We start from the raw sequence: 24,276 nt of genomic DNA on the forward strand, positions 1-24,276 counted from the left end.
TGAAAGACTAACTATATTTTGCTCCTTCCTAACCTACACCCCTTTACTGAATTTTCTCCCTTGACCCTGTCCCTTTTCGAAAGTGTTTGTTTTTGATTACCTCCTCCCCCTACCTGCCCTCCCTTCTATCATCCACCCTTTTTTATCTTCTTCCTAATTCTTTCCTGTGTGGTAAGATACCCAATTGAGTGTATATGTTATTCCCTCCTCAGGTAAAATCCAATGAGAGCAAGATTCACTCATTCCCCCTGACCTGCCCCCTCTTCCCTTCCTACAGAACTGCTTTTTCTTGCCACTTTTATGTGAGATAATTTACCCTATTCTATCTCTCCCTTTCTCCATCTCTCAATATATTCCTCTCTCATCCCTCAATTTGATTTTTTTTAGATATCATCCCTTCATATTCAACTCACCTCACCTGTGCCCTCTGTCTACACACACACACACACACACACACACACACACACACATTCCCTTCAGCTACCCTAATTCTGAGGTCTCATGAATCATACACATCATCTTTCCATGTAGGGATGTAAACAAAACAGTTCCACTTTAGCAAGTCCCTTACAATTTCTCTTTCTTGTTTACCCTTTCATGCTTCTCTTGATTCTTGTGTTTGAAAGTCAAATTTTCTATTCAGCTCTGATCTTTTCACTGAGAAAGCTTGAAAGTCCTCTATTTTATTGAAAATCCATATTTTACCTTGGAGCATTGTACTCGGTTTTGCTGGGTAGGTGATTCTTGGTTTTAATCCTAGCTCCATTGACCTCCAGAATATTGTAATCCAAGCCCTTTGATCCCTTAATGCTAGATCTTGTGTTATTCTGATTAAGTTTCCACAATACTCAAATTGTTTCTTTTTGGCTGCTTGCAGTATTTTCTCCTTGATCTGGGAGCTCTGGAATTTGGCGACAATATTCCTAGGAGTTGTCTTTTTGGGATCTTTTTTCAGGAGGCGATTGGTGGATTCTTTCCATTTCTATTTTACCCTCTGGCTCTAGAATATCAGAGCAGTTCTCCTTGATAATTTCTTGAAAGATGATATCTAGGCTCTTTTTTTGATCATGGCTTTCAGGGAGTCCAGTAATTTTTAAATTCTCTCTCCTGGATCTATTTTCCATGTCAGTGGTTTTTCCAATGAGATATTTCACATTGTCTTCCAGTTTTTCATTTCTTTGGTTCTGTTTTATAATATCTTGATTTCTCATAAAGTCACTAGCTTCCACTTGCTCCAATCTAATTTTTAAGGTAGTATTTTCTTCAGTGGTCTTTTGGACCTCCTTTTCCATTTGGCTAATTCTGCCTTTCAAGGCATTCTTCTTCTCATTGGCTTTTTGGAGCTCTTTTGCCATTTGAGTTAATTTTTTAAGGTATTGTTTTCTTCAGTATTTTTTGGGTCTCCTTTAGCAAGTCATTGATTTGTTTTCCATGGTTTTCTTGCATCATTCTCATTTCTCTTCCCAATTTTTCCTCTACTTCTCTTACTTGCCTTACCAAATGCTTTTTGAGCTCTTCCATGGTCTGAGATAAGTTCATGTTTTTCTTGGAGGCTTTTGATGTAGGCTTTTTGAATTTGTTGACTTCTTCTGGCTGTATGTTTTGGTCTTCTTTGTCCCCAAAGAAAGACTCCAGAGTCTGAGTCTGAATCTGAGTCTGTTTTAGCTTCCTGGCCATGTTCCCAGCCAACTACTTGACCCTTGAGTTTTTCCTTGGGATATGACAGCATGTAGAGTAGAGAGTACTTTGTTCCAAGATTGAGGGGATGTCTTGTTGTTTTCAGAGGTATTTCTATACAGCAAGGTCTGCCACACCAGCGCTCCTCCTCCCTCAAGAACTGCCAACCTGGACAGGACTCAGATCTTAAGCAGGCTCTGCACTCCCACTCTGATCCGCCACTTAATTCCTCCCACCATGTGGGCCTGCAGCTGGAAGCAACTGCAGCTGTAGTTTTGTAGCTGCACCACCCCCGCTGCTCCCAGGGCAGTGGCCGAATTTCAAACTCCTTTCACTCTGTGCCCTGCAGCTTTTCCCACTAACCTTCTCTGTTGTCTTTGGTGTTTGTGGGTTGAGAAGTCCGGTACCTGCCACAGCTCACTGATTTAGGGCACTAGTGCCTGTTCCACCAGGCTCCTGGTCTGGTTGTCCCAGTGCAGACCCTGCTGGGTTCTGTTCTGCTCTGCTCCAAGTTCCATGCATGATAGACCTTACCCAGTGACCATCCAGGCTGTCCTGGGCTGGATCCCTGCTTCCCACTGCTATTTCATAGGTTCTGCAGTTCTAGAAGTTGTTTAGAGCCATTTTTATGGGTGTTTGGTGGGTCCTGGGGGAGAGCCCTAGGCTAGTCCCCGCTTTCCAGCCACCATCTTGGCTCTGCACCCCTTCTGCATTTTTAACATGGTTGCTACTACACCTTGTGTGATTCTGACCCCTGCTCCATAATATTTGAATGGTTTCATATTGGCTGCATGAACTATTTTCCTTTTTGCCTGGAAGCTGAGGAATCTGAGTGTAATACACTTGGGAGTTTCCATTTTGAGATCTATTTCAGGTGGTGATTGGTGGAATTTTTTCAATTTCTATTTTACCCTCTGCTTCTAGGATATCAGCACAATTTTCCTGGATAATTTCTTGAAATATGATGCCTAGATTCTTTTTTTGATCATGTTTTTCCATGGAATTCAACAATTCTTAAATTATCTCTCCTGGATCTATTTTTTAGGTCACTTGTTTTTCCAATAAGATATTTCACATTTTCTTACATTTTTTCATTCTTTTGATTTTGTTTTATTGTTTCTTGATGTTTCACAGAGTCATTCGGTTCTACTTCCCAATCTTAATTTCTAAGAAATTATATTTAGTGATATTTTCCCCATTTTTGCTCTTTTTCCATCTGGCCAATTCCATTTTTAAGGTTTTATTTTCTTCAGTATTTTTTGTGTCTCTTTTATCAAGCAGTTGATTCTCTTTTCATAATTTTCTTCCTTCACTGTCATTTTCTTACATAATTTTTCTTCTAGCACTCTTTTTTGATTTTGAAAATAAATACTTTTAGCTCTTCCAGGAATTCTCATTGGGCTTGTATCCAATTAATATCTTTTTTTCCTTTCAGGCTTTGTTTGTAGATGTTTTGACTTCATTATCTTCTTCTGAGTTTCTGTCTCTATATTCCCTTTCACCATAGTAACCTGCAATGGTCAGGTTCTTTTTTTGTTGTTTGCTCATTTTTATAGCCTATTTCTTGATTCTGAATTTATTTTAAAGTTAGGCTCTGTTCTCAGTGGGTGGGGATGGGGGTAGAGAGGGGCACTGTCCCAAGATTCAGGTTTTTTCACACTTCTGTTTTCAGATGTAGTCCTAGAAGTTTGGAAGATTTTGGAGCTTCAAAGGTGGTATTATTAGGGGAGAAGTGTGGTCATTGTTCTCCTAGTCTGTGTTCTGGTCCCTACCCTGGAAGGGTCCCTAATCATTTGGGACTGCAATTGATACTGCTCTTCAGGATTCCCTTAGGACCAGAAGGGATACTACTCTTCAGTGTCTCTGCTCCTTCTTGTTTGAAAGTGCTCCTCTCCACCCTTGAACTATAAATTGAATATGAGTATAGGCAATAGAGCTGCTCTAGCCCTACTATCCAGGTTTAGAACAGACATCCCCTGTATTCTCTTTCTGACAAATTATCAGGTCCACTTCCCATCTATGGCTTGAGAGCTCCCAAAGCTGCTGCTGATTCTGTTGTCCCCACCTCATCCAACTATTGACGTTTCATCCACAGCAGCCAGCCTCCACCCCTTTGTCCAATTTCCTAAGTTGTCTTGGGCTGGAAGACCTTTTCTTGGCTCTTTCATTCCAGAATTTGATTTGAGGAATTATTTTAAAGTTGTGGGGAAGGAAATATTGGGAGAGGTAGGCTGAGTGCTTTCTCTATTCTCCCATCTTGGCTGTACTTTGCTGCCCTCCCCCCCCCCCCATACAGGCAAATATATACAAAGCAAACTATATATAAGATCAATAGGAAATAATTAACAGAGGAAAGCCACTGGAGGTAATAGGAGTTAGAGAAGGCTTCCTGTAGAAGGTGGAATTTTGGGTTGCAACTTAAAAGAAAACAGAGAATAGATGGTGTGGAGAGGGGGGGAGCATTCCAGGAATGGAGGACAGACATAGAAAATGCCTGAAGCCAAAAGATGCAGTGTCTTATTTGCGGAACAGCTAGCAGGCTAGTGTCACTGGATTGAAGAGTATGTGTTGAGGAGCAAGGTGTAATAAGACTGGAAAGGTAGGTAGGGGCTAGGTTATGAAAGGTTCAGAGGATTTTGTATTTACTCTTGGAAATAATAGGAAGTCACTAGAATTTGTTAAGTAGAGTGATGACATGATCAGACCCATGTTTTGAAGACCTGCTTTAGTGGCTGACCCATCAGCAGGATATTGCAATAGTCCAGGTGTGAGATAATGAGAGCCTGCACTAGAGTAGTGGCAGTGTCAGAAGAGAGAAGGGGTTGCATTTGAGCAATGTTGCAAAGATGAAATCGGCAGGCCTAGGCAACAGCTTGGATATGCTGGTGAGAATGACTGCTAGGTTTTGAGCCTGAGAGACTGAGGGGATAGTATTGCCCTCAACAGTAATAGGAAAGGGGGTGGGGTGGGATAGTTTAGAGGGAAAGAGAATGAGTTCAGTTTTGGACATGCTGAGTTTAAGATGTCTACTGGACATCCAATTTGAGATATCAGAAAGGCAGTCGTAGATAAACAAAATGGAACACATTCTCTTGAAAGCAATAAGAATGGTGAGGAAACTCAAGAATGTTTCATGTGAGGATGGACCGAAGGAATTGGGATTGTCTACTACCTGAAGAAAAGTAAAGGGAGGTGTAATAGTTGTTGTCAAAATAGAAGGTAACCTTAGAAGGGAAGAAACTATAAGCAGCAGGTATCCAGGAAAGGCCTCCTGCCTGTGGAATCTGAATTGGGTCTTAGGTATATTGTACAAAGAATTGATCAGATATGAGTTAGACTAGATGGCCTAGGCCAGGGGTGGGGATCCTGTGGCCTCAAGGCAACATGTGGCTCTCTTGGTCCTTAAGTGCAGCCCTTTGACTGAATCCAAACTGTACAGAACAAATCCCTTAATAAAAGGATCTGTGTTCTATAAAGTTTGGATTCAATCAAAGGACTGCACTTGAGGACCTAGAGGGCCACATGTGGCCTCAAGGCCACAGGTTCCCCACGCCTGGCCTAGGAAGTCTTTCTACATCTCTTTAACAGTAATTCTTACCTGTTGATCTGTATATCTGCTTAATAAGCCATAAATATAATGCATAAATTGTTTTATTACAGAGAAAGGGAATGTGAAGGTATAAATTATAGACAAATGGCATAAGTTATTGGTGAATGTAAAGTTTTTAGCTTTTATAGCAGTTTTAAATTTCATTTATCAGTTCTAATCAGAATTTTCCCCATAGCTCTTACGGTTACTTTAAGAAACAAGGTGTTTACTACCTGTTTCATAGGTACATACTATAGTCAAGTAGAGCTAAGCCCTGGTTCAATAGCTTCTATGGACTCTGTCTGTCTTTTTACTTAACCCTGCCTTTAGGGCAGCTAAGCGGCAAAATGGATAGAGTCCTAGTCCTGGCATCAGGATGACCTGAGTTCAAATTTGACTTCAGACACTTACTTGTTATCCTGGGCAAGTCATTTAACCCCATTTGCCTCAGTTTCCTCCTCTGTAAAAATGGGCTGGAGAAGGAAATGGCAAACCACTCCAGTATCTTTGTCAAGAAAACCCCAAACGGGGTCACAAAGGGTCAAACACAACTGAAATGACAGAACAACAACCACTTTCCTTTCTCTTGTTTATCAGCCTTGTTCTTCCCTAGATTCATTCTCATGAGTTACTTCTGCTGTTAAATATTTCCCAAGTGACTCGTCTATGCAGTCCCACATCCTACAATGATCATTTTACTCATATTCTTTCCAAAGTTTCAGTTTTTCTAAAAGCTGATGGTTTTTTACAGATGTCATTCTTTGTGGCCCTTCTACCCTCAGCAGTATTAGTGTCTCTGGGTGGAACAGAGCCCATATATATATTTCCAACTCTTGTCTTCTCACACAAACATCATTTTAAAATGTTATCACATGTAAAATCCAATAACATTTTGATTATTCTGGCCCTGGTTAGCTGGGCATTTGTCACCAAACCCACATTTCCCTTCAATCTCTCTGCTCCATTTATAATTATGTCTTACTCCATGACATGTACTTTTTTATCTAATAACACTTGCCAAGATGCTACATCTCTCAGCTGCTGTCATTCTCTCTGGTCTTCCCTCACACCTGGAACATTCTCCCCCTCCACCACCCTGACTACTGACCCTGGCTTCCTTTAAGTTCCAACTAAATTCTGAATTTCTACAGGAAGCCTTCTTTAACCCATCTTAATTCCACTGCTTTCTATTAATTATCTCCTATTTATTCTATGCACACACACACACACACACACACACACACACACACACACACATATATATATATATATATATATCTTCTTTGTACATATTTGTTTGTTATCGACCTCATTAAACTATAAACTCTGTGAGGGCAGGGACTACCTTTTGCCTTTTTTGGTATCCCCAGTGCTTAGCACAATGCCTGGCATATAGTAAACACTTTATAAATATTTATTGCTTGATTGACCAATTGATAATTACTAACCTAAGGAAGACTTCTTCCATGGTTGTTACAGAAACTCCAAAGCTGGCAATACCCAGATCTTTTTGTTTATTTTCCAGTTCAGTAAACAAAACTTCAAACCTAGAAGGCAAGAAGCAGAAAAATATGTGATGCTAAATAAATTTTTAGCCTTTTATTTTGGGTCCAAAACACATTTCTTCATGAAGGATTAAGAACAGTATGATATAACCGTTTTCTGACACTCTGTACTCTCTAACATGGCTTTCCTTTAAAACAAAGTTCTACCAGGTCAGCCTGTCTCATTTCCTCATATCTTTCCTCAGCTTTTATATCTGAACCATTCCAACCTCTTCTTTAAGCCCCTAGTCCGTTTGCTCATTTGTCTCCATTCAACTCTGGTCCCAGTTTTAATTTTCTGGTTGCTTCTTCCTTGTTGAAAGAAGCTGTCCATCTTCTCAAACTGACAAGTCCAACCTTTTCTTGAAAAGCTACTAGAGTTGGCTGTTGGACTTCCTGCCACCCAATTATAAAACACCTGTTAGAGTTTACATACCATCTGTCAACCACCCTTAGGTATAGTTTCCCTTTTTAGTTCAATGTGGGTTTGTGAGCTGGAACTAAGTTGTCAGTAAAGGAATGACTCTTTCATGGCTTATATATTTTCCCCCTCAATTTGGGTTATTTAAATTTTCTATTTCTTATTCTGTTAATCTGGATATTTTATAAATATCCATTCATTTCACTTACTTTAACAGTTTTGTTAGCATATTAGTGGGCAAAAGATACAGACTTAAAATGATATTTAAGAACAACATCCTGAATAACAAGTGCATCCAAAAACGTTATAGAAGCAATGACTTTGTTAGGGGTTATGATAATAAATCAATATATCAATATTTCTATGATGAAGCTAAAACAAACCTTAGAGAAATATTATATTTCAGAAAACATACATTAAAAATATAGAGGGTGGAGATCAAGGAGAAAATACTATAAGCAGCCAGAAAGAAACAATTCAAGTGTCATGGAGCCACAGTCAGGATAACACAATAGCAGCTTCTACATTAAAGACTTGGAGGGGCTGGAACATGATATTCCAGAGAGTGAAGGAGCTAGGATAAAAACCAGCAATCACCTACCCAGCAAAACTGAGTATAATCCTTCAGGGGAAAAATGGATATTTGGTGAGATAGAGGACTTTCAAGCATTCTTGATGAAAAGACCAGAGCTGAATAGAATTTGACTTGAATTTGACTTTCAAATTCTCAAGAGAAGCATATATATACACATGTGCACGCGCACACACACACACACACACATAGAGAGAGAAAAAGGGCACAGGTCTGAGTTGAATATGAAGGGAAAATACTTAAAAATAAAGTTAAGGTGTGAGAGAAGAAAGTACTTGGAGAAAGAGAAAGGGAGAGGTGGAATGGGGTAAATTATTTCACCTAAAGGAGTCAAGAAAAAGCTTTTCCAGTGGAGGGGAAAAAGGGGGAGGTAAGGGAAAGTGAATGAAACTTACTCTCATCAGAACTAGCTCAAAGAGGAAATAGTATACACACTCAATTGGATATAGAAATCTTACCCTACAGGAAAGTAGTAGGGAAGAGAACAAGGGAAGGGGCGGGGTATGACAGAAGGAAGGATAGATTGAGGGAGGGTGCAGTCAGAAGCAAAACATTTTTGAGGAGGGACAGGATGAAAGGAGAGCAAGAATAAAACAGAAGGAAGGAATAAGATGGAGAGAAATACAGTTAGCAATAGTAACTGTGAAAAAATTTTAAAGCAACTTTCTCTGATAAAGACCTCCTTTCTCAAACATATAGAGAACTGAATCAAATTAATAAAAATAAGAGCCATTCCCTAATTCATAAATGATCAAAAGATATGATCAGTTTTCAGTTGAAATAATCAAAGCTATCTATAGCCATATGAAAAATACTCTAACTCACTATTGATTAGAGAAATGCAAATTAAAATAATTCTGAGGTACTACCTCATACCTATTAGATTGGCTAACAGGACAGAAAAGGTAAATGACAAATGTTGGAGGGGATTTAGGAAAAATGAGATATTAATTCATTGTTGGTGGAGTTGTGAACAGATTCAACCACTCTACAGAGTAATTTGGAAGTATATCCAAAGGGCAATAAAATCATGCATACCTTTTGAACTAGCAATACCACTACCAGGTCTGTATCCCAAATGAGATAAAAAGGAAAAGGACCTACGTGCACGAAAATATTTATAGCAGCTCTTTTCTGGGGGCAAAGAATTAGACATTGAGGTGATGCCCGTCAATTGAGGAATGGCTGAACAAGGAGTGGTATGTGATTATGATGGAACCCTATTGTACTATAAGAATGATGAACAGGATGCTTTCAGCAAAACCTGGAAAGACTTTCATGGGCTGATGCAAAGTGGATTTTACCATACACACAGTAACAGCAACATTGTAGGCTGATCAGCTATGGATGATTTAGCTATTCTCAATAATACAATGATCTAAGACGACTCTGAAGGACTTAGGATAAAAATACTATCCATTCCCTGAGAAAGAACTGACGGTGTCTGCATATGATTGAAGCACACTTTCCTTTTCCTTTTCTTTATTTTTCTTGAGATTTTTTTGGTCTAGGTTTGCTTTCGCAATATGACTATAATGGATGTGTTTTAAAAAATATATATAGAAAAGAGGGGAAATAGAGGAGGCAATTGAACAAAAATCCAAGTAGAAAATAAATGAATAAAACAGCCTAACATAAGGATAAAAGACAAAGTCTTGAGATATGAAGATGAATAATAGAAAGGATAAGCAAAGCTAAAAATTAGTTCTTTGAAATTCCTACAAGTTATGTAAGAGAAAGTGCTACCAATATTAGGGAGGATGAGTAGAGATGGAACATTATTGGAGTCATTTTCACGAGTGTCTCAAGGTGAAAAGTAAAAGTGAAATTATAACAACAGAGAAGAAATTAAAAATATGAACACATTTACTATACTCAATTATATGCTATAAAGACTTAGAATTTAAAGAAAATGAAGAATTAGCTAGAGAAATACAAAATAACCAAATTTTAACATGTCAGAAATCTGAAAGAACACAGTTTAAAAATGAAACTAAACTAGCCATAAAGGAAAAAAAAACTAGTCTAGATATATTTATGGGTGAGTTCATCTAAAATTTGAAAAGCTTAAAATCAATGCTAGAATATTAGTGCTCGAAAAATTTCTAAATAATAGAATGAAAACACTTTACCAAATTCCTTGGATAAGAAAGGTATGATTTAATATGTAAATCAGGAAGGAATAAAACAAAAAAAATATTAAAAACTGAGAAAGCCAATATCACTAATGAATGCTGATTAAAATTGTACATAAAATTCTAGCAGAAAGACTATAGTATACTTAAGAAAAATTCACCATGACTAAGTTGGAAAAAATGGATATAAAGATAGTTTACCATTTAAAAAACACATAATAAATCATACTAAAAACAAAACTATCCCAAACCACAAGATTATATCAACATTGTAGAAAAAAGTCTTTTACAAAGTATGACACTCAGCTATCACTTAAAAAAACACAATCCACTGCAATTTTATTTTTGGGGTGTGTGTAGAGACAATCGGGGTTAAGTGACTTGCCTAGGGCCACACAGCTCCAAAGTGTCTGAGGCCAGATTTGAACTCAGGTCTTCTTGATTGCTGAGCAGGTGCTATACACTGCAACATGCACTGCAGTAGATTTTTTTAACATAGGCATTTTATTATAAGCAAGGAATGATAACAGCATGAAAAAACCCCTAAAGTCAAACTCTGGTCCCCATTTTTCTTTATTTTTAAAATTTTATTTGTTTATTTAAGATTTTTAGTTTTCAGCATTGATTTTCACAAGAGATTGAATTACAAATCTTCTCCCCATTTCTACCCTCCCCACACTCCAAGATGGCATATATTCTGATTGCCCCATTCTCCAGTCAGCCCTCCCTTCTGTCACCCCACTCCCCCCCATCCCCTTTTCCCTTACATTTTGTGGAGCAAGATAAATTTCTTTGCCCAATTGCCTGTATATCTTATTTCCTAGTTGCATGCAAAAACATGTTTTTAAAGCTTTGAGTTTCAAATTCTCTTCCCTCCCCACCCACCCTCCCTAAGAAGGCAAGCAATTTAACATAGGCCACATGAGCATCGTTATTTAAAACCCTTCCACAATACTCATGTTGTGAAAGACTAACTATATTTTGCTCCTTCCCATCCTATCCCCCTTTATTCAATTTTCTCTCTTGACCCTGTGCCTTTTTGAAAGGGTTTTTTTTATTACCTCCTCCCCCTATCTGCCCTCCCTTCTATCATCCCCCCCTTTTTTGTCTCCTTCCTCCTTCTTTCCTGTAGGGTGAGATACCCAACTGAGTGTGTATGTTGTTCCCTCCTCAGGTCAAATCCAATGAGAGCAAGATTCACTCATTGTCGCTCACCTATCCCCTCTTCCCTTCCTACAGAACTGCCTTTTCTTGCCACTTTTATATGAGATAATTTACCCCATTCTATCTCTCCCTTTCTCCCTCTCTATATATTTCTCTATCATCCCTTAATTTGATTTTTTAATATATCATCCCTTCATATTCAACTCACCCTGTGCCCCCCCCCCCCTCTCTCTCTCTCTGTATATATATATATATATATATATATATATATATATATATATATATGCAAATGTATATATATAGTATGTGTGTGTATGTATGTATGTATATTCCTTTCAGCTACCCTAATACTGAGGTCTCATGAATTATACACATCATCTTTCCATGTAGGAATGTAAATAAAACAGTTCAACTTTAGTAAGTCCCTTACGATTTCTCTTTCTTGTTTACCTTTTCATGCTTCTCTTGATTCTTGTGTTTGAAAGTCAAATTTTCTATTCAGCTCTGGTCTTTTCACTGAGAAAGCTTGAAAGTCCTCTATTTTATCGAAAATCCATATTTTGCCTTGGAGAATGATACTCAGTCTTGCTGTGCAGGTGATTCTTGGTTTTAATCCTAGCTCCATTGACCTCCAGAATATCATATTCCAAGCCCTTCGATCCCTTAATATAGAAGCTGCTAGATCTTGTATTATCCTGATTGTGTTTCCACAGTACTCCAATTCTTTTTTTCTGGCTGCTTGCAGTATTTTCTCCTTCATCTGGGAGCTCTGGAATTTGGCGACAATATTCTTAGGAGTTTTCTTTTTGGGATCTTTTTCAGGAGGCAATTGGTGGATTCTTTCCATTTCTATTTTTACCTTCTGGCTCTAGAATATCAGGGCAGGTCTCCTTGATAATTTCTTGAAAGATGATGTCTACACTCTTTCTTTGATCATGGCTTTCAGGTAGTCCAATAATTTTTAAATTATCTCTCCTGGATCTATTCTCCAGGTCAGTGGTTTTTCCAATGAGATATTTCACATTGTCTTCCAGTTTTTTATTCTTTTGTTTTTGTTTTGTAATATCTTGATTTCTCATAAAGTCGCTAGCTTCCACTTGCTCCAATCTAATTTTTAAGGTAGTATTCTCTTCAGTGGTCTTTTGGACCTCCTTTTCCATTTGGCTAATTCTCCCTTTCAAGGTATTCTTCTCCTCATTGGCTTTTTGGAGCTCTTTTGCCATTTGATTTAGTCTATTTTTAAGGTGATATTTTCTTCAGTATTTTTTTTGGGTCTTCTTTAGCCAGCCATTGACTTGTTTTTCATGGTTTTTGAGTATCATTTCTCTTCCCAATTTTTCCTCTACTTCTCTAACTTGTTTTCCAAATCATTTTTGAACTCCTCCATGGCCTGAGACCCGTTCATGTTTTTCTTGGAGGCTTTTGATGTAGGCTCTTTGACTTTGTTGACTTCTTTTGTCTGTATGTTTTGGTCTTCTTTGTCACCAAAGAAAGATTCCAAAGTCTGAGTCTGAATCTGAGCCTGTTTTCACTGCCTGGCCATGTTCCCAGCCAACTATTTGACCCCTGAGTTTTTCATTGGGATATGACTGCTTGTAGAGTAGAGAGTACTTTGTCCCAAGCTTGAGGGGATGTGCTATTGTTTTCAGAGCTATTTCTACACTGCAAGCTCTGCCACACCAGTGCTCTTCCTCCCCCAATAACGGCCAACCTGGAGTGCGACTCAGATCTAAGCTGGCTCTGCACTCCCGTTCAGATCTGCCACTTAATTCCTCCCACCAGGTGGTCCTGGGGCCAGAAGCAACTGCAGCTGTGGTTCCTTAGAGCTGCACCACCTCTGCTGCCCCCAGGGCAGTGGCCGAACCATGAACTCCTTTCACTCTGTCCCAGCAGCTTTTCCCACTAATCTTCTCTGTTGTCTTTGGTGTTTGTGGGTCGAGAAGTCTGGTCACTGCCACAGCTCACTGATTTAGGGCACTAGGGCCTGTTCTGCCTGGGTCCTGGTTTGGTTGGGCCAGGAGCGGCTCACCCTGGGCTCTGCTCAGCTCCACTCCTAGTTCCATGCAATAGACCTTACCCTGCATCCATCCAGGCTGTCCTGGGCTGCAGCCCTGTTTCCCTCTGCTATGTTGTGGGTTCTGCAGTTCTAGAGTTTGTTCTGATCCATTTTATAGGTGTTTGGAGGGACCTGGGAGGGGGAGCTCACACAAGTCCCTGCTTTCCAGCCACCATCTACTGTTCCCCATTTTTCTAAACATTCAACTCTTTATCTCTTTATCTCAATTGTTGATTTGGAGAAAGAAACTCTCACATGGTGATTTTTCTTCAAGATTGTATTTATGAAAGTCAATCCATGCCTGGGTAGCCTCTTCCACTGCTGTCATTTGAGAGAAAAGATGTTTGATTGAATTGTGGAATGTAAGGAGGAAACAGTGAGGCTGGAAAGGTAGATTGAGGCCAAATTTTGCAGGGCTTTAAAAGCCTGAGAACGGAGTTTATATTCGATATTTGAGGCAAATGGGAACTGGTGGAGTTTACTGAGTAGGGAGATCCATGGTCAGATGTGTTCTTAAGGAAAATCACTTTGGCAGGTGTGTGGAGAATTAATTGGAGTGACTTGAGGCAGGGAGAACAGTTAAGTTCCTATGCAGTAGTCTATGCTAGAGGTCATGAGGGCTAGAACTAAGGTAGTGACTGAATGAACAGGAGAAATAGAGAACGGAAAGAAAGGAAGGGAAAAGGAAAGAGAGAGGAAGAAAGGGAGAGGGAGAAGATGAGGAAGAGAGAACAGGATGGGAGAATTGTTGTGCAGATAGAAATCACAAAGTCTGGAAACAGCTTGGATACATCCGGTTAGGGAGTGTGAGGACAAGAGATAATCCTGGGAGAATGGAAAGATGGCAGCATATAGGTAAGTTTGGCAGAGGGGTAGGTTTTGAGGGGCAGATAATGAGTTCTGTTTTAGATATGTTGAGTTTGAAGTGTCTTTGAGACATTCAGTTTGAAAAGTTTAATAAGCAGTTGGTGATAGGAAACTGGATCTCAGGAGAAATACTTGGGCTGGATACATAGATGTAGTCATTTGTATTAGATCCACAGGAGCTGAAGAGATAACTGAGAAAGAAAGAATTGAGAAAAGAAGGCACAAGAGAGAACCTGGAGGTATATCCATATTAAAGGACACAATATGGATGGTCACTGAACCAAAGACACTAAGGAGGAGTAACCATAAAGGTAGGAGAAAAATCAAGAATAGAATCACACTTAATAAAATTCTAAAACTGCTAGTAAAAACACTAAAGCGAGATAAAGAAATTAAAGGCATAAATACAGGCCAAGAAGAGATGCAGTTGTCCTCATTTACAAATAAAAAGGTGATTACTTAGAAAATGCCAGAGAATCAGCAAAGAAACTAATTCATAAAATGAATGGCTTCAGTAAAGTAGAATACAAAATAAACCACAAAAATCAGAAGCACCTATAATTCAATTTAAATAGAACTCTCTTAGAGTAATCAACCATGGTTAATATTCAGTTTTTCACACCATTCCCAGTAATTAGCCAAATACAGTTATCCCTTCCACGTTGTGACTTTCTCCAATGTGATTTCGATATATCACAGGGCAGCATAAGAAATTAAATGGGAAATTTTGGGGAGTTTTTCCAGAGCCACAGATGAAACGTGAAGGTGAGTAGAGAACACAGAAAAAGTTTAGAAGCTCAGAAATGCATAAAATGTATGTATGGTATTGTATAATAGCCACACATTTTATCTTTAAATGCCATAATAATTCAGATTTCTTCTCTGGTACAGAGGGAGGGTCAAAAAATTTTACATGGATCTTCGAGATGGAAGGGTGACCATGCCCCTAATCCCCACCACATGGAAGGAATAACTGTACTATATTTTAGGCAGTGTTTTTTCCCTCTCCCTTTTAATAATGTTTTTGTTTACTTTTATCCAGGTTGGAGGTAGGGATGAAATTTGTGACCTCTCTTTTACTCTTATGCTACCATGGAGTCAGTAGAAGTAATTTTCAATGTATGACTTTCCAATGTGTAAATTTACTGATTACCCCTTGCTTGGTTTATGGGAGTAATGACAAGATTCCTAGATCATCAGAAGGTACATTTGCCCAAACTGAAGAATCCAAGAAAGGCAACTATGAACACTGAGTAGTAGAAACCCCATTAGACTCTGGATTCATACCTGTTTGTACTCTCTTTGGGTAGGATAAAAGATAACTCAGCTCCTAAGTCACTGTTCAAAGTGGCATTTGGTACATATTGAAGAACAATTTGCCTAATTTCCTCTGCATCACAGTGAAGCTCCTTTACTATGATCATGTGGTATCCAGCACCTGAAAAATATTTTTAAGACCAGATGAAACAATTGAATTCATTGCATTGTTTTTAATAGCACACACATGGTCTCCTCACAGTTTAAGTAAGGTGAGCTCCTTAGGAGAGGAGAGATGGAGAATCTCCTTGTTGTTTTATGAAAAGAGGTAAACATGGAGTCAGGAGGGCTGGATTTGAACTCTAGAGCCACCGCTCACCACAGACATGAGACCAAGTGTGTGACCATGGACTAGTAACTTCACATTTATGAACCTCTGTTTGCTTATAGGTAAAATAGGGATGTTATCTACCTAGATAGAATTTCAGTGTGGAAAACCTTTTAGCACTTACATGTGAGTTGTTATTTCAATGCTATTGTAAAAATCAGGTTTCTGAAGTCTAAATTATGCTAATCTGACTTCTACTCCTCAGGTGGGAAATGGCTTCAGACACTAACTTAATGTTAGGATTCTCATAATCAAAAAAACTCTGAATTTATGATGCAAACTCCTGTTATGAAAACCTGTACCTAATAAATGCTACAGTGAACAGAGGCATAGCTGGGGAAGATAATCCTTTAGTTATTAACAAATGTTACTAAGCTGGAGACTTACTCATATAACCAAAGCAAACTTCCTGGTTTTCAAAACCTTTTTTCCCAACTGCAGGTTCAGTTGCCTGGTTTCCAAACATTCCCTCCTTTAATAACCAATCAATTTGGAGATAGGAATGTATTCTAGTATAGCATAACAAAATTGAGCAATGTCAAAGAGGTGGAAACAAAGATATTATTTTGTGAGCTGGGGAAAAGTCCTATTTGAGTAGGACAGAAGGGTCTACTATTGATACAGATGTTGGGGCAGGGATGAAGAGAGATAGGAGGTAGATGAGAAGAGTCCTAATCAATTAAGTTCTCTCAATACATATCCCACTTAATGGATAGAATGTAACAGAAACCATGGATATTGAAGTATTAGAATAAGTATTCAGAAGTGTTTCTTTTTCTTTGGGGAAGCTATAGTGCTGAGCCTGGAGTCAGGAAGACTCATCTTCCTGATTTCAAATCTGGCCTCAGATACTTTGTGACTCTGGGAAAGTGACTTAAGTCTGTTTGTCTCAGTTCCTCATCTGCAAAATGAGGTGGAGAAGAAAATGACAAACCACAACAGTATCTTTGCCAAGAAAACTCCAAATAGGGTCATGAAGAGTTGGATATGTCTGAACAATAAAATTCTTTTTCATTTTTCCTTTATCCTTTAATTGGCTTTTTGATGGCATTATAATAAGGCAGCTAGCTGGCTAGCTATCTCCATTGCCTCTTCAGGGAGTGGGTTGTTTTTGAAAGAGCATCATGAGGCATTGCTGATCTTTCAGAAGTTGACTAAAGAACTTCTCTCCTTCTAAAGGAGAAATTAAAAAGAAACAATTTTTTCACTTCACTGCTTATGTTTCTTGACCATTATATTTTCAAATTTCATTAGATGGGCTAGGGGGACGTTAGTTTATCAGGCTACCTGGAGAATTCCCCAACACAGTAAATAAGATTGGGGAGGTAAAGTTAGGTCAGATTATAGAGGGCTTTAAAAATCAAAGAGAGGAGTTTAAATTTAATAGAGCTAGAAATAGGAAGCAATTGTGGATTTTTTTGAATGAGACACATAGTGAAAGTAGTTTATAAATATGGTTGACCTTTATGGAGCTCCTAAAAAGAGCTTGGAAACAGAGCAAAGGGAGACAGAGACAGAGCTTAAAGGCAGGTAAGCCCCTTTTCTAGTCTTCCTTAAGGTTCAAAAAGTTTAAGATTATCCTGAGGGCAACTTTATTTTTTGTTTGAACCAGACTTTGAAGGGGCTGTAGTGTGGAAGGGTAGAAAACAAACAAGCCAGCAAGTAAGATATGGAGAAGCAAGCAATGTGGAACAAAAAATGTTTCTTGATTGATGAGTGAAAGATTGAGGAGGCCAAAGGCAGACCAGTCTATATACTGAATTCTGAGTGTAATCAGTCAGTTACCCCTCCCCAGTGGCAGACGGTCATTAAGGAGCCAGAGACAGAATCTCAGATCTGACCAACTATCATCAAATGAAGGAACATGGTTGTGGCCATTCTCAATGGGCAACTTGCCTCTTTGTGTGTGTGTGTGTGTGTGTGTGTGTGTGTGTGTTTTAGTAAATAGTATTTTATTTTTTCCAATTATATGTAAAGATAGTTTTCAATTTTCATTTTTTATAAGATTTTGAGTTCTAAATCTGTCTCCCTCCCTTTCTCCTCTCTTCCCTCCACAAGATGGCAAGCAATCGAATATAGGTTAGACATGTGCAATTTTGTTAAACATATTTCCACATTGATCATGCAACTTGCCTCTTTGAAGAATAGTTCCAGAGACTGGTGATGACTTTATAAAGGTAATTCACTACAAACACTTGATTGTCCATGAGATAGTTAGATGAACTCCCTGATGAATATTTGGAGATAAATGATGAACACTTAAAACTTAGTGGGCTCTAAAGAGACAATTCCAGCAGTTGTGCAAAAAGCCAAACAATAGTTCAAATAGTGAGCTTCACTTTCAGTGAAGAAGATGCTGTGTATTGTAACCAAAAAGTTTCATCATAGCCCTCTTTATCTTTGACGGTTACTGGCAAATCCTGGGGTTCTATCCCTGGCTCTGAATTCAGTGACTGTCTGTTACTGGTGGTCAGCTATTCCGTCTTCTAACCTCCCATGTCTCCCGCTGGCACCACTTTTTCAGTTGAAAACCATGCATCATATTTTACTGGAAAAAAATAAGGCCACTTACCTAAAGCTCTCTCCTCCTCCCCTCTTCTTTATCTTCTATTACCCAGGTACCTTTGGCCGCTGTTTCCTCCTTCACCCCTGCTGATGGAATTCTAATAAAGATGCTCCCAGCCCCACTATTCTAATTTCTTTATGGGCCCCACTGAACAGTAGGCATGTCCTGATTTAACCATAGACTCTGACTTTAACCACAACACAGGACTCCAGACTCAATACAGCTACTGCCCCTAGCTAGCCAGTGCCCCCATATCTAATTCACATATTTGAACAGGTACGTAATCTTGTGTTCAACCACAATCACATCATCCATTTAGCCCAAGACAGGACCATAATACCTAACTATCCATCCTGACCAGACAGGATCACAATAGCTAGCCAATCAGAAAGCAGAATGACAAGGATATCTGACCACTGAACCATAGAAAGAACCCCTCTCCATTACCTAATCCCTTAATAAATCCCTCCTCCCTTTTAATATTCCTAATTTGTGTTGTGTCATCAGCATCATTACACTATAAATTTGCCTGTGTTGTCTTACTAAGTTGTTGGAACTTAGCCTGCTTCATAAAAGGCATTAATCTCAATAAATGCCTATACTTGGATTAGAGAGGTCTCACTGAATTCTTTTGAAACAGTTCTGCCACAACACACCAAGAAACTGCAACACTGCCTCATATGAAGAAGTGACCCTTCTCCCTGCCAAGGCAAAACATGCACAAGTGGTCTCACTCCACTGTGTCCCCACCAACAGATTTCCCCCTTTTGCATCCCCACTCTCTCACTTATTTTCATTCTCTCCCTGTCTACCGGCTCCTTCCATGCTGCCTACAAATATCCTCAAAAAACCCTCACTTGATCTTTCCATCTCTGCTATCATCCCATATCTTTCCTGTCTTTTGTGGCTAAACTTCTTAAGAAGACTATACTTCACTTTCTCTCCTCTCAGTCTCTTCTTGACTCTATTCAATCTGGCTTCTGTTCTCATTCTACCCAAACTGCTCTCTCCAAACTTACTGGAGATGTTTACTAAACCTAACAGCCTTTTTCTCAATCCTTATTCCTGACCTCTCTGCAGCCTTTGATACTGTGGATCACCCTTTTCTCCTTGATATTCTCTTCTCCCTAGGTTTTTGGGGAACTACTCTCTCTGCCTACCTATCTGATGATATCTTCTAAGTCTTCTTCACTAGATCTTCATCTAGGTCATGTCCACTAACTGCTAGGCCATCTCCAGTGATTCCTGATCTATATCTGGCCACTGAACCAAGATGGCTCTGGAGGAGAACATGAGGCTGGTGACTTTGCACAGCTCTCCCTCCTTCAAATCCAATTCAATGCAAGTCATGTCAGCATCTCCCTGATGCCATAGTCCTCTTCAAGAACAAAGGGAAAACCATAGCCCACTAACCACAGGGCTTTTTCTTTAGCTCTCTCTTCTTCTCCCTCTATATTATTTCACTTGGTTTTCTCCTCAGCTCCCATAAGTTAAATTACCTTTTTATAGTGATCATTCTCAAATCTTCTTATCCAGTTCTAAGTTCTTTATTGACCTCTAACCTCTCATCTCCAAATGCCCATTAGATACCCAAAACTAGGCATTGCATAGACGTATCAACATGTGCAAAGCTGAATTTATTAGCTTCTCCACAAACCTTTTCCAAACTTCCAAACTTCTCCATCACCATCAAAGGCACCACCATCCTCCTAGTTCCCCAGCTTTGCAACCTAGATGTCATCCTCACTTTTCACTCTCTCATCACCTTCCTCTTCCTAATATATTGCCAAGGCCTATCACCTCTAGGAGAAAATATAAAATAATGTCTGGTGTTTAAAGGCCTTCATCAACACCCTCCCCCAAAACTTCCAATCTTCTTAAACCTTACACTGTATTCCACTGCCCACTTACTCTTCAATTTCAATCCATTCACACTGACCCCTTTACTATTCTTTGAACAATATACTATATATCTCAGATCTGGACATTTTCACTGGCTGTCCCCCATCCCTTGGATCTTCTCCCTCCTCTGCTCTAACTACTGACTTCCCTGGTTTTCTTCAAGTCCCAGGTAAAATTCCACCCTTCTACAGGAAGTCTTTCCAAATCTCTCTTAATTTTAGCACCTTCCTTCTTGTGTATTTAGCTTGTTTGTACATACTTGTTTGCATTCCACCTCCTCCATTAGACTGTGAGCTCCTTGACAGCAGGGACTACTTTTTGCCTTTCTTTGTACTGCCAGTGTTGACCACAGTGCCTGGCACGTAGGAAGTGCTTAATAAATGTTTTCTGATGGACTGAATGCCTGAAACTGTGATGGCAGAGTTCGGCATGTAGGATGCTATGCTGGCTCGAATATCTCGTATTCTCCACTCATCCGCAAAGGTCTTTGTTCCACCTTACTTCCTCATTTTTTTCTTGCTTGGATTTTTCCCTTTTGCTCTACAGTCCCTTCAAACTCTGAGTCAAACAATTTTAAAAAAAAACTCTGGTTAATTTACCCTCAACTAAATCTGAAATCCCTTCCAGCTTAGAGAGCCCTAGAAAGGGGGCTTACATACATCCAGGCAGTTCTGCCCTTGCTCCCTCACCCTTTGTTCTATTTTCAGGACCTTTTTGAGAAACTCCAAAAAAAAACAGCTATATAAATAAGTTTGACAGTGATATGAAGGATGTGCCAAAAAGGAAAAAAAGCTGGAGAGACCGTATTTGTGTTTGAGGAAGAGTGAGGAGCCACAGCACTGCAGTTCCCCCTTGGCCATGATGGCAATGCGGTCACCCAGCACATCAGCCTCGTCCATGTTGTGGGTAGTCAGCACAATAGTGTGGCCATGCTTATTATCCTGAAAAAGATCCCAGGTGATTCTTCTGGTGACAGGGTCCATCCTAGATGTTGGCTCATCCAGAATGATTACCTGCAGAAGAGAAAGACAAGCACCATGACATTAGTAAATGGTGCTGTGCCTCGTGTGTAGATTCTTAATGTGAATGGGGCCTACCTTGGTTTTGCTTTGCACTTTTAATTTCCCAGAAAGCTGAGCACAATGCACTTATAGCAGTTGCTCAAGGGCAGTCACCAAGGTCAAAATAAGCTACAGTCAGACCGAGTAAAACACTGGGTACTTCACATATATGGTCAACTTACTCCAATTATACCATGAAAGTATCTCTCCACTGAGGACATCCTGGGAGCTCTCCTTTAGAGGCAACTCCATATTAGGATCAGCTCACTTATATTTATGTCAGTTGATTTTTGTCTGACCAAGCAGCAACAGCGAGGCATTTCAGTCACTTTCTGTACCTTGGAGTCTCCTAAGAATGCGATGCTAATGCTGAGCTTTCGCTTCATGCTTGCAGTCAGTGACTGTGAAAAGTCATAGCGCTTTTCTTCTAAGCTGAAAATTTTCAAGATCTGATCTATTTCTTTATGGCTCTCCTTCAGAGTCAAGCCTTTCAGCTGAAAACATAAAAGAAAGCACCTAAATGACATTTCTGACTCTAATTAATAGTCTTCTCTGTCTCAGAATATATCTAAGTTAACAATTGTGGTTTTAAAAGTACCTTCCTTTTATGGAAAGATGGGCACACTTTGCCATATATTAGTATTGTTGGCATATGTGTAACCATTCTGGATAACAATTTGGAATTATGCTAAAAGACTGACTCAAATATCCATACCTTTTTGCCCAGAGATTCTACTGCTAGGAGAAGCATAAGAAAATTTATATGAACTAATATAAACTCAGGTTAAGTGGGAACAGGATAACAATACATACAATGATTACAACAATGCAAATGGAAAGAAAAATCACAACAAAACATAAAGTGAACTTTGTACAATTATAATGACAAATCTTAGAGGAGGAAGGCCATAGTTATGGAACTGCATATGATGTCAGTCTTTTTCAATGTTTTTTAGTTTTGCCAATTTTTTTTCTTTTCTATTTTGTATAATTCATTGTAAGAAATGGCTCTTTGGGAGGGAGAAGAGAAATAATGGGAAATGCAGGTGATGTAAAAACAAACATTACCAAAATTTGTTTTAAAATATTTCAATACTGCAAAATAAGAAAGAAGAGACCTGGCTCAACACCTCGTACATTTAAAAGTGTAAAGTGTGACATCCTTCAGAAAAATATATGAACAATGAGTTTAAAATCTAGTTTGCACAGCTGACTGTATAAGTACTGTAACATTACTGTATTAGTAAAATGTTACTTTATCACTATTCTCAATAGTTCCTATAAAGTATAATTACTCTGAGGTTTTGATCCTATTAACCTTGCCACATGCATGGTATTCATTAAAAGGAGTTTATTTAAAAGTCCCTACCCTCCCCATCTCACTTTGCTATAGAAAAAGAGTCTTTCAGAAAATGTATTTTGAAATGTAGCAAGTCTTCCTTCCATGGCCACATCACTCTAAAGATTTTAACTGAGAAAAAGGATTTTTTTCCTTTCCTCATTTGGAGATTAGGTCAAAGCTTAGTTCTCTGAAGGGCAAGATGGATGATGAGATGAAATTTTAGAACTGTTCCACCATCCAACTAGAGAACCTTAGAAAGAATTTAATCTAAGGTGAATTCTGACCCATTGTGCTCCACTGAGGCAGGCTAGATTCCCCAAGGCTGGGGTTAGTGTGGCTTGAGATAGTCTCTCTTTGTCATATTCAGTCAGGTCCCCAAGCCCCTCATTAGAACAGGTCTACCTTTCATTATAATATTCATTCTCTCAATACTTGTTAACCACTGATTGCCACCCTCATGAACACCTACTCTTCCAAGAGTATTGAGTAGGTTCCATGAGGGTCTTGGACATTTGAGAATGCCATTTGCTCTTTTATTAATTATGTGTTAACATGATTAATAAAATGATTAATTACCCAGAAAGTATGTCTCTTGAACTTTTTATGTCACAAAACTAAGAGGAAGTTGTTGGACCAAAGGATTTGGAGTCAAAGGACCCACAGTTCAAATCCTGTATCTACTACTAACTATATCATGGTAGACAAATTACTTAAGTACTGGCCCTAAGTTTCCTCATCTGTAAAATGAGAGACTTGGCTTAATTAAGGGAACAATGAGATCCCTCCAGGCCTAAAGCTATATAATTCTATAAGAGAAGGAAAACTGTTTCTTTGGCTCACCTGAGCATAGAAATAAAGGTGATCAGCTACGGTCATGTGATCAAATAAGATATCATACTGGGGGCAAAAACTCATGCTCTCCCGGATCTGAACCATGGCCGTGGAGATCTCATACCCACAGATATATGCCTCTCCACTTGTTGGAGGATACATACCTAAGACAAAACAGACAAGCAAAATATTTCCAAGAAACTTGAATTTAGGGAGGAGACATGTTACTATATTGTCCTGGGTTTAATACCCTTTTGATTTATCTTGACAGATTAACTCCATCTTGAGTGTTATTGAGTGAATCAACAACATTCATAGAATAGGTACTGTGGGCCCAATAAGGCCCAAGGATGTCTCAGTTCAACAAAGTAAGTTTGGGATCTGGAATCAGAGGGACTGAGTTCATAGACCCTTCTAAAATTCCCAGTTTAAAAAGGGGAGTTTTAGAGAGTTTAGGAAGTTAGAAAGAAAGAAAACCAAGAATAACATATCAAGAAAAAATAAGTATAGTCTGGTAGGAAGAAAATGGATATTTATTGAAAGAGAGGATTTCTAAAAATTTCTAGTGTAAAGGTCAGAAGTGAGCAAAATCTTTGGAGTGAAAATGCAAGAGACAAGAGAAATACAGAAAGTTAAATACATTTGATCAGTGATAATGAATTATTTGAATCATAATTGAGGGACAAAAAGATGTCAGAGCCCTGACATCTTCAAGGGTCAGAGAGAAAGATCAGTAAGACAGGCAAGAGGGCTTGTGGGTGATTCTTCTCTATTTCATAGATATATAGGAAAAGAAGGAAATTAAATAAATAGGGACATATATTGGAACAAAAAAGAGGAGAAAAAGGAGGGAAACTTACTATTCATATAACAGGGGTAAATAA

The 24,276-nt window shown here is 38.8% G+C and overlaps 1 protein-coding gene across 1 annotated transcript in view; it reads right to left on the reverse strand.

The window, feature by feature from the left end:
- Window positions 1–24,276, reverse strand: part of LOC118841655 (ATP-binding cassette sub-family A member 3-like) — a 253,568-nt gene that overhangs the window by 132,781 nt on the left and 96,511 nt on the right. Inside the window, exons 9-13 of the mRNA XM_036749234.1 lie at window positions 23,402–23,556; window positions 21,558–21,713; window positions 20,961–21,171; window positions 15,333–15,483; window positions 6,715–6,813 (exon numbers count right to left, since the gene is read on the reverse strand). Of these exons, the coding sequence (XP_036605129.1) occupies window positions 6,715–6,813; window positions 15,333–15,483; window positions 20,961–21,171; window positions 21,558–21,713; window positions 23,402–23,556 (772 nt within the window). The remainder of the gene's footprint in view (window positions 1–6,714; window positions 6,814–15,332; window positions 15,484–20,960; window positions 21,172–21,557; window positions 21,714–23,401; window positions 23,557–24,276) is intronic.

The sequence above is a fragment of the Trichosurus vulpecula genome, chromosome 1 (genome assembly GCF_011100635.1).
Source record: "Trichosurus vulpecula isolate mTriVul1 chromosome 1, mTriVul1.pri, whole genome shotgun sequence".
Taxonomy (NCBI): Eukaryota; Metazoa; Chordata; class Mammalia; order Diprotodontia; family Phalangeridae; genus Trichosurus; species Trichosurus vulpecula.